Genomic DNA, 12,335 nt, shown 5'->3' on the forward strand with positions numbered 1-12,335 from the left:
ACAACAATGCTGCAACCTCTTCACATAACATCACAATGCTAATGTACCGACATGAAAGACCGATTTATGACTGTAATAGTTGCACAGAAGCGCAGTTTTTATCTAATAATAAGACTTTGATCAAACCAGTTCATTTTCAGGAACGTAATTTGATCTGTGTGCAGTAATAAGGACAATGGTGATCGCTGCTATTTAATGCTTTGATGACTCATAAGCCATCATCTCTTAATAATCTTTTATTCCTTTTCCAAGAATAGCAAACGTAATGGCAGACTATTACAGCACGACAGGTTACTGTCGCAGCTTATCTTCATTTAACTATCATTTAAAAAATCTAACACAACGAATGCTCATAATGGGTTACACATCAACCTTCCAAAACTAAAATACAATCGATGTAAACTTAAGTAATTTCTGAGAGGAGTGAACAAAAAGACTCAACTCACTCACTAGAAAATTCACCATCTCAATGGAAGGAATTATCAAAGTTTAGTTTACAGAGAACACTGAACAAGTAGCAGTATGAGCCTGGAACATGCTCACACTTGAGGCTGAACACTACTGTGGCAGAATGGGCTAGAAGTACAGTACAAAATAAAATGCTTATCCTTCTCCAGTCTTCCACTCCATACTTTCAGATTACAGAACAGTAAAATGCTTCAATTTTGTCCATTTTCTGAAATGTCTATTTCATTAGAGAAAATACGATGAACCTGTTTTTTAAGCTCCCACATATTCATTTGAGATTCACTTTGTTACCACTCACCCCACATTTCTCAAGCTAGTAATTTCTTTAGATGTCAGTAAAAAAGAATCATTATTTACTTAGTTTTCATCAAAGACATTTTTTTGCCTTTGCAAATGCAGTACTAATTCTAACTATAAACAGAGGTAGGAAGCATTTCTTTTCATTCTTATTTTCTAATTTGCAAAACACAGGAACAAAGCCTGTATGTAACAAAGCATAATGTATTTACAGTGTTGATAATTGATAATCTGCTGGTACCTGGCCTCTGCTTCATGGCTTCACAGTCCCTTCATGTTCTAGTGATGCAGGTTGTCAGGTATTACACATTGGACAAAACTGTTCCCCCATTAGGGATGTATATTCCTGCAATGTTCCGGGTTATTCCTGTACACAACTGCGTTACTCCTTCCTGGATCTCAATGGACTGCAAGTTCCATAGAAAAAGACAGATGCATACATCACATAGAAAGCACTCTACTATGATTCATTTTTGGGTACAAGCAAAGTTATTCATATTTTGGTATGCATGGGGGTTTATCATTTTTCAGTGGTACATATTTGACTTTTAAAATACACAATAAAATACATCGTTTTCTGACAGAAAATACCCTGTATAATGCAGAATACATTCTACACAGTAATGGAATTATAATGAAATTCATGGCTTTTATAGACACTCAAGTACAAATTTTATCTCCTTGTTGTTTTGTGGTCCAATGCTTATTACCTATCAAATAATAAAGAGATTACTGAATGTTCTTAGGTGCTTCTTTTATGTTTTGATGAAAGAATGCTGTACTGCGAATGAAACATCAGCAGTGACTGAATTAGAAGCACAGCAATAGAATTACTTTACGGAACTGCACTGTGCCTTACACTGCTTTTTTATTAATATATCAGCAAAGAAAATTTTTATCTTAAATCAATGCTATGTGACAATGCACTCACAGAAAATGTCATTCAGAGCAGTGATTTTGTAATCATTTACCACTGACGTCAAGTGATCCATGGTTACATTTAAGGCTGGGGTGCATTAGCAGCAGCAGTAAAAGCTGTGCTGAAGATCTGAAGATGCAACAGGTTTGCAGACTCCTGTCTTCTAGAAAAACCCAGGGATTGTGGACTACACTCCACCAGGCCCCTCTGAATCTGGGTTTTGTTGATCCAAGCTCCAAGAAAGCTTTGTCTCTAAAATACAATTATTCTGGTCTACAAACCTCCATGAACAATTCTAGTATGAGTCTAATGATTATTAATATATTAGTAGTATCTCCAAGGTATCTTTCCTTCTTCTGAACCTACTGCTAAAAAGTTGGACGGCACCAACTTTAAAGTCTTCCTGCTTCCAGAATTGTAACAAGAACCGAGGAATCCAAACACCCCTGTACTGACAAAAACCCCATTCTGCTTGGATCAGGACTGGTTTTAAAAATGCAGTTTATCATGACATGAACTTTATTACAAACTGTTGGTAAAGCAATCATTTTTGTGGTGTATTTATCCATCCACCCAGTTTCGAATCTCTTTACCGTGTCCTGGGTCGTGGTGAGTCAGAGCAGGATACAGCCTGGACAGGACCACAGTGCAGCGCAGGGCACACAGAGACAGGTACACACTCACACGACGGCCAGCTTCCCAGAACCTTCCAGCATGCTTTTGGACTGCAGGAGGAAACCCATGCCACATGGGGAGAACATGTGGGCACACAGACAGCACCCCGGGTATTGACCCCAGGACCCCATTGCAGTGAGACGGCAATGCTAATCACTGGGCCACCATGCTGCCCATTATATAACTAAAGTCTTTGCATTTTCCTTTCTTTTGGAATTCGCAACAAATCACTCACACACATCCCACTGCTGAAGGCACAAATTAAAAAGAGTGAAAGCCGGTCATCTCGAAAAAATAAATTTTCTAACTCCAAGATATAAAAATATTAAAGATCCAAAGTGAAAACTACAACTAAAAAAACAGCAATTTGATTTCCTTATATAGATTGACTACAATGGTTGAAAAACATTTGTTCAGACCTGGCTTTCCTCTGAGACAGAGCTGTGACAGATGAAGTCCTGCATAGATCTGTCAAGTAGTCAGCCTCCCCCCCTCCCCAATAACAGGATACACACTACACTACCTAAACAGTCTCCACACTGAGCAAGGAAAGGGTCCATCTCAGCTTTACTCGCTGGCCCTGGTGTGAGTGTGGATGTCTGTGCAACAGGAGATGAACTGGCATCCTCTCCAGGGTGTATTCTGCCCCACGCCCCTGTATTGGATAAAACGATCAGAAATGGCAGGATGTTCGGACTTTCTAAACAAGAGACAATGGAAGTTCCCAAGGATACTAATACAATTAAAAACTGTTCACCCACTGCTGACACCTAGACCTATTAGTCACGACAAAGTCCAGGGAAGAAAGTCAGCACACAGTCTAGACGTCTACACTGTTTTCTGCCAGTGCACTGCAGTATTAAACTGAAACCTGCACCACTGCCACCTCTTTTAATTGTTAGTGCCCTGAGAAATTCAAATAAAATCTTACCCTTCATGTTCAAGACTAACCACAAAGGTGAACAGCATAATGAGTTTATTAACCAATTCACAATGAAGACTGGATATTGTATAATAGAAATTTACAATATCACAGGCTCATAATTATGGTTGTGCCCTCGCCGCCCTCACCTGCGCATACCAGGGATGCTGGGCGCCGAGGTTAAAGAAAGTGTTCTTCAGCTCAGCTGGCAAGACCTGGGTCCGAGCCCATGCAGTGAGGAACGAACTAAGGTGGGAGCGGCGAGGGCACCAGCCCTAGAACCCGAATCTGTTACAATAACAAAAGGACAGACAATGAAATGTGGACTTTCAAAGTCGCAAATGTGAGATATAAAGTCGGAATTCTGAGTTACTAAGTCGGAATTCTGAGATACCATAGCGCGTTTTTTTTTACTCCCTGGTGGAAACGGGCTTCCATACATCATAATAACAACAACAACAACTAATTGAGCAGGTAAAACTATGAATTGGTTTTCTTAAACGTATTAGCCTAAATTCACACTGTAAATAAAGAGTCTGCCATTTCACTTAAGCAGATTGCCATGGGTTCACATTGCTAAATATGTCCAGAAAGTAAAAAGATGCATCTTTAATTTTCCTGCCAATGAAAGAAAACAATGGTGGTATAAAATGAACATGTTTTCCCTATACATGCATTTGACCTGAACCAAACTGTTCCCAGAGTTGAAATGATCACTTTGTCTCAATGTTTTCTCTTCAGCACACTGAGCTCTTTACAGCACACCAGGAAAATCACATCCTCTGCAGCAGGCAGAACAATGCTGCAGTGCCTGCGTCTTGTCCATACTGAAAGAGAGAGACCTCCGGTCAGCTAGGGAGAATGGCTAGATTTTGTATCTTGACTGGATGCAAAATGATGTAAACAGATACCGCTCCTCACCATCGCCCTGCTTCTGTATTTTCACAGTGCTACTGTGGCATGGCCGTTAGTGCTGCTGCCTTATCGCGCTTGGGTCTTGGTCTGGTTCCCCTGCCTTTGGAGTGGCACCCCTTCTGTGTGGAAGTTGTCCCAGCTGCACTCCCTCAGTTCCAAGACAGGCTCTCTGCTTGCCATGACTCGTCCCTGGAGAAGGCAGCTTCCTGATGAATGACCAAGGCAGGCTCATGTCCCACTACACCCTGTGCTGGTGCCTCCATCAGAACGCCGGCAGCATTGACATTGGACTTCCTTTTCCTATTTTTTTACACTTGCTGTTCTTACACACGTCTCATGTCTACCATTCTCGTTTGCAGCAGATCCTGTACAAGATGTACAGTACTAACCTCAGTTCCGAAAATTGCCACTTACATTCTCGACATTACAGCTTTGGCCAGCATTCCCATTCAAGAGCTCAGACTTCAAGTCTCAATATCGGTTAATATTTCAAACCAAATTAAGAAGAAATACTAGAGTGTATTACAGATGTCAGTAACAACATTGACCTTTACATCCCTGCTGCTTCGCAACTGTTTATGACAAAACTGATTCTATTTAAAACTCAAAATGTTTTTCAGGCATTAATTATGAAGCATCAATTCCAGTGATAATTACTCCTGGGACCAGGGAAAATGAAGGTGCTTTTCAAGTTGGATAACTCCCATTTATCATAATGAAGTAAGACTTTATAAAATAAGGAGATGGCATTCTTGACAGCAGCTCCTCAGCTGTACTTTCAAACAAAGGCTGTTTGTTTTGAAGTACCACAATGGGCTTCTTAATTAATTGCAGGACACTGACAGAACTTCCTCTGATTAATCTTAGTTTTATGAATGTACTGGGTAAGGGCATTGAAGGAGTGTATACTTAATCACAACACCCAGCACCCATAAATTTTCATTATGCATGCTAAGCTATCCTCAGTGATACCTGATTTCCATTTTACCTGAACATATTGTTTTAAATATTGAAAGCACGAGCTGAGATCTGTGAAATCCAGAGTCCTCTTTCCCCATCTTTAAAAAACTGCCTTATGTTATACAGAATAGTGTTTTTTGTCTAAACACATCAAGTTATATTGTACAGTATGTCCTTGCTGAGTTTTATTTTTGTCTTGGACGTAGTAGTCAGTAAGAGTGAACATTTAAATATCGTTCCAGTCAAAAAAAAATGTTAAATGTCTTAAAAACAAAGGAACTGGTTATTGATTTTAGGAAAAATACCACACCCCCTCAACTTACTATAATTGATGGTCAGCCTGTTGAAATTGTTGATGACTATAAGTACTTGGGACTGGTCATTGATAAAAACTTAAAATGGCACAAATGTTGTGACACTATAAAAAAGGCCAACAGAGACTCTTCTTTCTTAGAAAACTCAGCTTCTTTAAGGTAGATACCACCATTCTTACACTTTTCTACAAATCATTAATTGAAAGAGTCTTAACATACTGCTTCACTTGTTGGTTTGGCAACATAAGTACCGGTAATTGTAATAGCCTGGGTAAATTAGTAAATATAAGTGGCAAAATAATCGGGAATAATCAAATCAACTTTAGCATCCTTTACAAACAGAGGGTGACTAAGAAAGCCAAAAGCACCAGGGAGTGTGATTCTCACCTCCTCCATCCAAGAATTCACACTTCTTGAACTTGAACTTGAACTTGAACTTTATTGCCATATGTAACCGGTACTGGGAAAATGGAATTCTTACTTACAGAAAGTCTCTCGATTGTAAAACAAGTGTAAAAAACAAAACAAAGTGCAAACAGTGCATCAAGACAATATACAAACAAACAGTAGACAATGTGCAAGTAAACATGTAGACAGTTTGAATGTAAACAATACAGACGTGTAAACAATGACTGGACATGTGCAAGAGATAAGAAATCATAAAGAGGTAGATGGCGATGGTGTAGGTGTGGTCCGAGGGGGATGGCTAAATGTGTTCGCCAGTCTCACTGCTTGTGGATAGAAGCTATTGAAGAATCTAGTGGTAAGTGTCCGTATGCTCTTATATCTCTTGCCTGAGGGCAGTGGGGTGAAGAGCTCCTGTGCCCCCAGGTGTAAAACCAACAGACTCGGGAAATCTTTAATTCCCACTGCAATCACACTCTAAAACAAAGCAATGTAACTACCTTGTCTCGCTTCTTTTCTCCTGTAACACTACTGTATTCTCTTCCCTTTTGATGATGTTTATTTGTCATTGTGTTGTGTTTGACTATGCCGAAAAAAAACTTCCTCTAGGGGACTTAAAAAAATAAAGCTTGAATTGAATTGAATTGAAAAGGAACAGACATTACATTAAAACTTAGAACAGTCTGGGTGTGACTGAAAGCACACAGAAGTCTTCCACACTGTTATGTGTTGGGTATGAGCACGTCAGCTGGTTATTTTCACTTGTCTGTCATGGCATCAGTGTTATATGAATTCTTGGAGAAAGGGGGTAAAAGATGTTGACAATTTCTTTACAGTTCAGGTTCACTAATCTATGGGTGAGCCCACAAACGAGTGACAAACTAGATGGTTGACAACTTTTGGAACCCTGACCCTAACCAGCCAAGCTCACGCGAGCAACCAAGTACTTAAAAAAGCAGACAACGAAAAAGAAAAAAAAAGAGAATCAGCAGAGAAACAGAAAAGGAGTCTTTTTCACGATTTGAGCTCACGTCTGAGTGTACCCCTGTTTCTTCAGTGTGAAGAGCTTAATGGGAAAGACTTGCTACAGTGTTGGTGGCTCTAGAATTCACTGTACAGTAAAATATTACTGTGTTAAAAATTTTGTGTTTGTATCATCATAAATTACTCTTCAGCTATTGCCTGATTCCCAACTACCACATCTTCATGAAAAATTAAAGGAGGCTCGTGACCTCACTCAGTATTCCCTGACACGTGGCAGTGCTTTATTAAGGCTGTTAACTTTGACAATTTTGCCCATTCTCAAACTAGTGTCAGAACTGTATGATATTTGACTATCGTCTGACATCTACTACGACCAGAGCATTTCAACATGAATACAATATACTGTGCATAGGGCACTAGTAGAATACAATCAGAACCACTGAAACATCAAATAATTGTCCTGTTTCAAAAGAACAAGTAAAGGCTTATTCCAGGCTGAAAACAGAAGAAAATGTATGTATGTAATAATAAAGGGTGTGATTCGGCCTGGTATCAACTTCTGCATAGCTCCTTGGTCTAGGCTCTGCCCTTTTGGGTCTGCTCTCGACTTATGGGCTTTGAACTTGCTCAGTTTTACGTCTCATCTGAAGAACGGCACCTTTTTACAGGATAGTGTTCCCGTCACAGACCGCAGGATGAGCGCCCCTTGCTGGCCCCCCCTAACACCTCTTCCAGCAGCAACCTTAGTTTTTGCCAGGAGGTCTCCCATCCAGGTACTGGCCAGGCTCACACCTCCTGAACTTCAGTCAGTAGCCAGTTGTGTGTTACAGGGTGATATTGCCATTTGCAACAGTTATAAATGAATGATAACAGACTCAATTTTTTTACCACACTCAATAGCAGCCCATACCATTGTCACTCATGACACCACGATCACCATGTTTCACTACAAACATTTTGATCTGCCTTTCTCCAAGCCCATAAACATATGGCTTTTACACAAAGGTTAAAAGGACAAGATTCTGCCCGAAGCATCCCACACACACATGCTTGACAGCTCTGAGATCCAGCCATAAAACAGGCCATGCATGACACTGACCACAGATGGAGGCAGAAAGGCGTAACCTTTGCCACTTTGGGAAGAGTATTACTGCACTGGAAGACCAAATATAATGCTGGTACTGTAACAACAGCTACAAAATTACCACTAATTGCAATAAGCTAGCTTTTCAATTGGCTTTAATAAAGCCTTGCACCGATAGCACTGATAGCAGTCCTTGTGCAGAAGCAACGCCTTAATCAATTCTTCTTAGGCTGCTCCATGCTATTGACTGGGTCTGGTTGACCACATGTTCTTTATGTCTATTGGCAGCACTCTCAAGGCTTGTGATGATGGATCGATATTCACTAAACACTCACGAAACGTCAGACTTCATTACCGACAATACTTCCAGGGCACGTACAGGTAGGCTCTTACTGCACTGCTGTTTTTTGGTTGCTTATGCAAGGGGGCTAATACTTCTGTGTTGTACTGGGCATCTGTTTACTTTCATGAAGGACATACACGGTCTGCACAGAAGGCAAGGTTCATTCATATTCCGGATGTGTCCAACAGCAATGACAACTGGCCACTTTGGCATTTGTGTTTTTATGCTGAACTTTACCTTGGGTACTAATAATATATTACTTCTTGAATGCCATCATTTGAGAACTCAAGGGCATCCTCTCCTTGCTCTTTCACTTGCATGACTGCTTTCCACACTTTCAATTCACTCACCCTAAATTTACAAGTGATTATTGCTCTATATTTCTTCAGCTTATTCCTTATAATGGGATACAGATTAATGCTTTCAATGATAACTTCCTTCTTTTCAACAACTATAATAACCTTCCCATTAATTAATGTAATATTTGTTCCCTGAAGATGGGGAGTTACTTCTCCACGCAGTTTGTTCCCCTTAGTAATTCTTCTCAAAGATTAAAAACTCTTATACGGATTTTTAAAACATCACACTATAAAGAAGAAAGAAAACTCCTTTTTCTCCATGGCTGAGGAAACAAGTGTCTAAAAATTAATTACATCCAACAGCACACAGCAGGCAATATCATACAGACATGGAGTTACGTCATCGGACATCCTGTTAGATTTTTTATCAGATTCTGACAAAATCTAAGAAGTAGTGATAATAAACAATTCCTACCCACACCTCCCTAACTAGTACAAAGGTCACACAGCGCACTGGAAGTAATTGTGGAAACGGAAGAAAAAGTTTGTATATAATTCCAGTTATGAATTATAAATAGCTTATGAACAAATTAATGCAAAGAAAACAAAAACAATGTTTACAAACAAGAGAGGGCCACTTGTTTGACTTTTAGAAATAAATTATTCTATACTGCGATAAATTATAATTATCACAGTATTATACTGCCATATTTCAGGGTTAATGGTTATCAGGCAACCCTTCAGAAAGTCTCCAGCTGCCTCAAGCTCTGAATACACATGAGTAACACCGACACAGGAGTTTTAACTTTGGGGAGAATGTAACGCCTGCAGAAAGGGAAATATCATGCCAGGAGCGTAGTAATTAAAGTCTACTCCTATCGACAGACTGCAGCACATCCTCACATTTCACCCAGAGGTGTTTATTGTGAACCTCATGCTCCAGGAAGAAGACCCCAACTCTTCAGAAGTGATGTCACGTTTCCTCGGTGGAAAAGCTTGGGGTCAGAGCGCAGGGTCAGCCATTTATACAGCGCCCCTACAGCAGCTGGGGTTGAGGGCCTTGCTTAGGGGCCCCACGGAGTAGGATTCCTCTGCCAGCTGCGGGATTCGAACCGGCAACCTTCCAGCCACAGGCGCAGATCCTGAGCCACAGGGCCACCGCTCCCCCCTCGACAATCCAGCCGAGATCTTGGGACAAACCCAGCTGCAAGCCCAGGCGTGGACATTTCTTCAAGAACAAGAAGACAGTGCACAGGGTGGTCAAAACCTTTGCTGAGAAGAGGCGACAAATCAAACAGGATGATACCATTTTGTTCTAATGTGCCCTTGTATAAAAGTGAAATTTCTCGTCCTCCAGTTTTGATGGATAACCTCATTTGGAGCAGGAGAAGGCGCTGTGAAGCCCATAATGTTGTAAAAGGAGATCACATCCCTTATTAAGTGCGTTTCTCTAATTACATTCACTGCTCAATTTTTTGGACTCCTTTTTCACTTACTTCATGGTCACAACTGAAAAAGTATCCATGTGCAATAGCTCACTGACTAACCTGATTTTTGTACCATATTTTATGTTTTATTCTTTTTTTACGCTGCTGGGCTGTGCTGTAGAGAGTGCACAGCATGTTGATAACTTTTTACACATTTACTGCCACAGGCAGCCTTTTATTTATTAATTCAACTGAAGGTGTCATTTCACCCTCATCTGTGCTGCACTGCAAGGTGATGAAAAACCGTCTTTGTTCTCAGACATCATCAGCAAGCTAGGAGTCACATCCACAATTTAATTAGTATATTCTGAGATTTTCTTATCGACATTACAGGCTACTCATACCTTCAAAACATTCAGACAGTAAATCTGATTTAAAATTCAGGATCATCCTTGAATTCAACCTATGTTTTCGTTTAATTGGGAGGTCCTACCTGAGAGGGGCACCGACTAAAGATTTCTCTGACTGGAAAATGTAGAAAAACCCTAATTAAGTACATATATTGCACAGAATAATCAAGAATAATGATTAATCACACAGAATGATTATAGGCTGGAATGCAAGCACAACTGGCTCCAAAATGAGAGTCAATCTAGTGTGGTCAAAGACAAAATAAAACTCATAATTGTAAACGACAGAGCATTAAGCTGTCTGGTGATGTTGATACTGTGCTTTCATCGTGCGCCTAATCAAAACAAAACTAAAAGATTCCATTGTAGAACATGTTAACATTAATGAATCGATATGATTTTTACAAATTGTGCTTTCAATAGTCCATTCTGCACTGCAACTAGTATAATATCCTTACAATTTCTGTTAAGGTAGTTGAGACAGCAACAGCCAAAAGAAGCAAAAAATAAAAATGGAAGAACGAGCTACAAGCTCGGAGCTCGTATTAGCAGGGAAGTTAGCTTGTCTCCCATATACGCATAGAATATAGAATATATTCTATACATACAGAATATATGTATTCTTCATTTTAGCGAACGCTTGTAAATAAAGTGCCCACTTAACAAGGCATGTGTATATTCACCCCTTACTTGTATGTTCTATATTCTATTTAATATCAAATCCTCATTCCAAACACTCGTGTTTGCCCAATTACCCATAGCCTGCAAATTGAGAATTAATCTTTAATAAGTAACTTTATGTAACTCATTGAGTAACTGCCAAAGTAAAGGAAAAAACAACAAAGTCTCTTAATTAGGGGTTGGGCCACCGCAAGCTTCAGTGTCCCTGGGCATCGATTCTGCAAGCGTCTGGAACTCTATTGGAGAGATGAGATTCCATTCTTCCACATGAAATTCCAGCATTTGGTGTCCTGTCCCTGGTGGTAGAAAACACTATCTCATGCACCGATCCAGAATTTCCCATAAGTGCTCAGCTGGGCTGAGTTCTGGTGGCTGGCGTGGCCATGGAAGCTGGTATCCATTGTTTTCATGCTCGCCAGCGGTCATTCGGTGACCACTTGTGCCCTGTGGATGGGGGCATGGTCTTCCTGACGGATTCCACTCCCATCACGATAGAAATGTTTCACCACAGGATGGATCTACCTTGCCCTCAAAGGGATCGAGCGGACCTAAACCAGCCCAGAAAAACGTTCTCCTCGCCGAAATAGAGCCACAAAACAAAAGGCAATCGAGTCTGTAGGCTTCTGTTGTGATGTGCCACACATGTACTTGTCTGCTTGAAAACACGGTGAAGGTGACTCATCCGATCATACGACTGACTTGTTTCCCCACTGCTCAACAGACCACTGTCTTAGTTCTTTGCACCACTTTACTGATTTAGGTATAATAAGAGCTTTATGCTCTACAACCCAACCGCAGTGTCCCTCTCTGTGAAGCTGCCTGCTCATGCCTTAGTTTGACACGAGCAGTCAACTGATTCAGGGTTGCTCGTCGTTTTTGCCTTGCCTGTCGAGCCCACGACATCAGGGTCGAGGAGGACGCGCTGTTGTTCACAGCGCTGTCTTTCCCTCAGACGTCCAGGCCGACATCACCTCGGCCACTGGTCCTGGTGACACATCAGCACGTCGAGCCATCTTCATCACTGGAGCTCCTACCAAATGTGTCCCAGCAATCACCCCTCTCTCAAAGTCACTGATCTCCTCTTCTTGTCATCGTACCCAAAATAACGGGCAAGCGGGCCTTCCCAGCATATTTATATATGACCCCCAGCATGATGGGATGCTAATTGCTTAATTAATGAAGGTATCACACTTGTGTGGAAGCACCTGCTTTCAATATTCTTTGTATAGCTC

The 12,335-nt window shown here is 40.7% G+C and overlaps 1 protein-coding gene across 1 annotated transcript in view; it reads right to left on the bottom strand.

Moving 5' to 3' along the window:
* Positions 1-9,568: 9,568 nt before the first annotated feature.
* The window catches only part of mei4 (meiosis-specific, MEI4 homolog (S. cerevisiae)), a 32,185-nt gene continuing 29,418 nt past the window's right edge, over positions 9,569-12,335 (bottom strand). The window contains exon 5 of the mRNA XM_069186150.1: positions 9,569-9,813. Within this exon, the coding sequence (XP_069042251.1) occupies positions 9,622-9,813 (192 nt within the window). The 3' untranslated portion in view covers positions 9,569-9,621. The remainder of the gene's footprint in view (positions 9,814-12,335) is intronic.

The sequence above is a fragment of the Lepisosteus oculatus genome, chromosome 2 (assembly GCF_040954835.1).
Source record: "Lepisosteus oculatus isolate fLepOcu1 chromosome 2, fLepOcu1.hap2, whole genome shotgun sequence".
Classification (NCBI taxonomy): domain Eukaryota; kingdom Metazoa; phylum Chordata; class Actinopteri; order Semionotiformes; family Lepisosteidae; genus Lepisosteus; species Lepisosteus oculatus.